We start from the raw sequence: 5,117 nt of genomic DNA, 5'->3' as shown, positions 1-5,117 counted from the left end.
TTTCAGAAACTTTTGCTCAAAGTACAAATTATATGGTGCCACTTCTAAAGAGGCAGGACACCTATCTAAATTGAACACCTTTATATAGCCTTTAAGGTTATTTTGATCTGTGGAAGGGCTACAATAATACTATAAAAGTCAGAACTGGAGGAAGTTGGCCTTTAAGGTTATTTTGATCTGTGGAAGGGCTACAATAATACTATAAAAGTCAGAACTGGAGGAAGTATGGCCCAGTGGCAAAGCGCTTACCTAGCATACACAAGATGCACAAGATCTGGGTTCCATCTCTGCACTGCACAAAAAAGGACAAACAAAAACCACATACACAAAACAACAGAGATTTATTGTATATCTGTTTAATTATATCATAAACATTATTAGTACAGTATCTATCCTGAAAATTCTAGTCAGATAAAAAATGGTATAATGATGTTTGAAGATGATTCAGTGGCAATTTTAAAGCTTTTTATTTATCGAGAGTGAAAACAAAACACAATGAAAACTAGCTAAAAAAAAAGGGCAACACAGTCATAGTATATGATGTTCTATAGCTGTTGATAGGGCTTACGTCTGATGCAGCATTCTTAATGCCATTCAAACAGTTCTTTTCTCTGTCACATCTTAGCTGTTGATGCTATGAGTCTGGGAGAGAGTGACTATGGGTAACACTTCTGGTCTTCAGCTGTGACTGTGCAATGTCAGCAAGTGCACTTTGGATCTTCTCCAGAAGCATGTCTCCCCGATAAACAACATCCTCCAGACATGTAGCAGCTTCGTGATTTTCTTCTTCTAGCTTATATAAGCTAGCAGCCTTTGTAAGACATGAATGTTAATATATTCAGAGATAAAATGAACAGAAACTAAATACAAGTATTCATTTTTAAATCAGAATGCCTTTCCAACCACTGTGTTTTATCTTTAGTAGCAGGTATTCTATCAACTTAATTTTTTCTGTCTGACTTATTAGAAGACCAATTTTCAATGAGAATATATAGGTGTATATGTATGCTCTGCTTGTACTACTTGAAGACATTGTTTTATTCCACATTCAGAATGCCATTCTCCACTCACTCTGCTAGTTAAACAAAGTTAGGTAGGAGTCTTCTGGCAAAGATTAAATTGTTCAATGTCAACACCACCTTGAACACACCTGATCTTCTTTTAAGTCAAAATTGGACAACCTTACAGCACAATCTTCCAGAGGCTGTGCTAGCTTAGTTAACAAAACTCCCAAGTAAGCCTGAAGTTATAGCTCAGAGACAGAGTATTGGCCTAGTATGTGAGATCTTAGATTTGACCACAAAAAATAAAATAAAATGGAATGAAAAGAAAAAACTCACAAAAATCAAATAAAGCTTCAAATACCTCCCATTTAAAATTTAATATTAAATTGAATATCATAACCTCCTTTACTTCAAAGTTCTCTACTACTAGTAATTTTTTTTAAAAGATTTATTTATTTATTATATGTAAATACCCTGTAGCTGTTTTCAGACACACCAGAAGAGGGTGTCAGATCTTGTTACAGATGGTTGTGAGCCACCATGTGGTTGCTGGGATTTGAACTCAGGACCTTTGGAAGAGCAGTCAGTGCTCTTAACCACTGAGCCATCTCTCCAGCCCCTAGTAATTTTATCAGAAGAATTTTACCTGTAAAGCAGCTGTAGACTCTTCACTGGGTAAGGAATCTATCAAAACATCAATATCCTTTGCTGTTCGTGCAATCAGTGCTGCAAAAAGCTGGGCATACTCTGAAAAAAAAAAAAAAAAAAAAACCCCATCAAGTTAAATTATCAGAATCTTACACTTTCATAAGTAGAAATTATAAGATCAATAGGAAAAGCTCAGCTAAGTTTTCCATATAATTCCAATTATGAAAATATAATTTTAGCATGTCAATACTATCTATACATTTACTATTACTTCAAATTGGGAATTAGCATAACGTCATTTTATTTATTAGGACATTTTGGTATGTTAAGGAAAGGAATCCATAGATGAGATGTCAACTTAGCTCATACAAGTTTCCTCTAAGGAAGTAACACTATTGGACATAAACAGAATTATATTCTGAGGCTTATAAATTATACTGCTAAGTCATTCCTGGATCAATGAGATATCTTTGCAGACAAGGACACTTGCCACCAAGTCTTAAGACCTAAGCTTGATTCCCAGAACCCAAATAATGGAAGGAGGAAATTACTCCAGATCCTTTGGTCTCTTGCATGTTTGCTATGGCAGGCACACCCACATATATACCAAATAAATACATGTAAAAAAAAATCATTTATGGCAAAACTTATAGTAACATACTCTAACCACAGTAAAATTTTTACAAAGAAGCTATAAATTGTAGAAGAAAATGTTAGTTAAACGAAGCAGACCTCACCTTCTGTAGGATTGGCTGGTTGATCTTTATTAATTGCTGTTTGAATGTTACTAAAAGAGGCAGGAGGACCACACTGCTGTAACACACCAATGGCATTACAAAACTGATCTGCAAGCTTGACCAAAAGGAAAAAGTCGAGGTTACAAAGAGTTTTCAGTGTTAAGGATTTTATTAAGAATGGCAACAATCTTCTCATAACAATGATCTCTATGCAAACTCCTCAGACACAGGAAAACGAGCCCATTATTACTAACAATAACAGATTGTGCAGCTAAAACTCTCACTCTTCCAGGGATCTATTTACATCTAGTTGGATTAAATGGTTTAATCATACAAAGAAACTTAGCTTAAAGAATCAATACATGCCGGGCGTGGTGGCACACGCCTTTAATCCCAGCACTCGAGAGGCAGAGGCAGGCAGATTTCTGAGTTCGAGGCCAGCCTCTACAAAGTGAGTTCCAGGACAGCCAGGGCTATACAGAGAAACCCTGTCTCGGAAAAACCAAAGAAAGAAAAAAAGAAGAAGAAGAAGAATCAGTGTCGAATGCCTTTAATGCCAGCACCTGAGAGGCAGAGGCAGGCTGATCTCTGAGCTCAAGGCCAGCCAGGGTGTACTACACAATAAAACCAAAGTCTCAGCCAAATGATTTGTTCTGACTGGCTCTGGAGACTGATCTCTCAAGAAAAGGCTGCTCACAAATAAAACCAGATCTCCATCCCAGCAGATATACAAACTACAATAGAGAAACAGGTGCTGAATGGCTAAGAGCACTGGCTGCTTTTGCAGAGGACCTGGATTCAACCCCCAGAACCCGCATGGCAGCTCACAACTATAACTATAAAATCTCAGGAGACCTGATGTCCTCTTCTGGCCTCTTGAGGCACCAGGCACCCACATGGTACACATGCTTACATGTAGCAAAAACCCCTCATACACATTAAAAAGAAGAAAAAGACTCCTGCAAATCATAACTCAACAGACCCTGAGATACCAAAGAGAAATGACTGTTGCAAGAGTCTGTTCTTTTCTTCTACAGTGTGGGTCCCAAGTGTCTTTACTTAGTGAGCTGAGCCACTTTGCCAGCCTCCTAAACCATTTTGTTTGTTTATTTATTTGTTTATTTATGTGTATGGGTGTTCTGTGACATGTGGACCATGAGTATTCAGTGCCCACAAAGGTCATCAGATCATCTGGGAGGAGATTTTAGATGGTTGTGAATCACTATGTGGATGCTGGGAGTTAAACCCAGATCCTCTGAAAGAACAGCCAAGCTCTTTCCTGAGTCATTTCTCCAGCCCCATATGCTAATTTTAAAAAATAAAACCACCAAACAAATAAAATAAGGGTTAGGTAGATGTTATGTAAGCACAAGAACACAAATTTGGTTCCCCCGCACCCACAACAGAGACCCTAAATTCTCATTGGTCAGCTAATCTAGTTGAAAAAACGTGAACTTTTGGCTCATTGAGAGACTTTGTCATTCATAGATAGATAGATAAGGTAATCTTAGACAACTCTGGTCTCTACATTAAATGTACACAGCTTAAGAGCACCTGCATATACCACAGACACACACACATACACACACACACACACACACACACACACACTTAAAACCACACACAAACATACATACACAAAGTTGTTTGCACAGCATGCATGAAGCCCTGGGTTTGATCCGTAGCACTGCTGGTGGTAGTACACACCTGTAATCCCAGGCCCTGGAGGCAGGAGGATGGATAAGAATTTCAAGGATACCCTCAGATTCTTGAATTAGATCCCCAGTACTGAACAAAAATCTAGGAGTAACAGCATATACATGGAACCCAATAATCAGATGGAGGCAAGGAAGAGCAGTTCAAGGTTGTCATCCTCAACTATATAAGGAAGTTTGAGGCCAGTTTGTACTACATGAAAAACTTTTTTTTTTTTTTTTTTTTTTTTTTTTTACTGTTAGTTATCAGAAATGTATTCTTCAAGATTCAAGTTGTAATCTTGTTGCTTAAATTTATTTGTTACTGGGGCATGATGGATCCCAGCATGAGGGAGGCAGAGACAGAGGCAGTCAGATCTGTCAGTTTGAGGCCATCCTGGACTATGTGGACAGTTCTAGGCCAGCCAGAGTTACATAAGATTCTGCCTCAAAAGAAGCAAAACTAAAAAGCATTGCATTTAAGTAATTTGAGAATGTAACAAACTAAACACATGTTCTCTCACTAGTCCTAACCCCTGAAACCTCATTTACTATTTCCAACCAATAAACATTTCTATTGTTTTGCTGTCATTATTTCAATGACAAAAGTCTGAATTGCCATTGAAAAGCTAACCTGGTTGGCTTTCTAAGTTGCAGTATTCTATTTAGCAGCACTGTCAGAAGAAAGAAAAATATAAATCAAATTTATTCAATACAGTAGCTATGTGTTCTGGCCTGTAAATTCATTCAAGACCCATTATTAATCTGTTCAAAAATATGTATTGAAAAACCAACTCCATGACAAGTACTGCATATAAATATTATAGAAATGAACATGACATAGCTTATATACTCATGGAGTTTCCAGATGGCAGAACAAATGTTAATATTGCTGTGTTCCAATCTACTTTAGTTCTTAAGAGCTGAAAACAGCCGGGCATGGTGGCACACGCCTTTAATCCCAGCACTCGGGAGGCAGAGGCAGGCAGATTTCTGAGTTCGAGGCCAGCCTGGTCTACAAAGTGAGTTCCAGG

General features: G+C 37.8%; 1 protein-coding gene across 1 annotated transcript in view; it reads right to left on the bottom strand.

Moving 5' to 3' along the window:
- Nucleotides 1–324: 324 nt before the first annotated feature.
- Med21 (mediator complex subunit 21) overlaps nt 325–5,117 on the bottom strand; it is a 6,781-nt gene continuing 1,988 nt past the window's right edge. The window contains exons 2-4 of the mRNA XM_021191074.1: nt 2,390–2,504; nt 1,651–1,751; nt 325–811 (exon numbers count right to left, since the gene is read on the bottom strand). Coding sequence (XP_021046733.1) covers nt 635–811; nt 1,651–1,751; nt 2,390–2,504 — 393 coding nt within the window. The 3' untranslated portion in view covers nt 325–634. The remainder of the gene's footprint in view (nt 812–1,650; nt 1,752–2,389; nt 2,505–5,117) is intronic.

Source organism: Mus pahari, chromosome 2 (assembly GCF_900095145.1).
Source record: "Mus pahari chromosome 2, PAHARI_EIJ_v1.1, whole genome shotgun sequence".
Lineage (NCBI taxonomy): Eukaryota > Metazoa > Chordata > Mammalia > Rodentia > Muridae > Mus > Mus pahari.
Note: the sequence above shows the minus strand (reverse complement) of the source record. Positions and strands in the feature narration are given on the sequence as shown.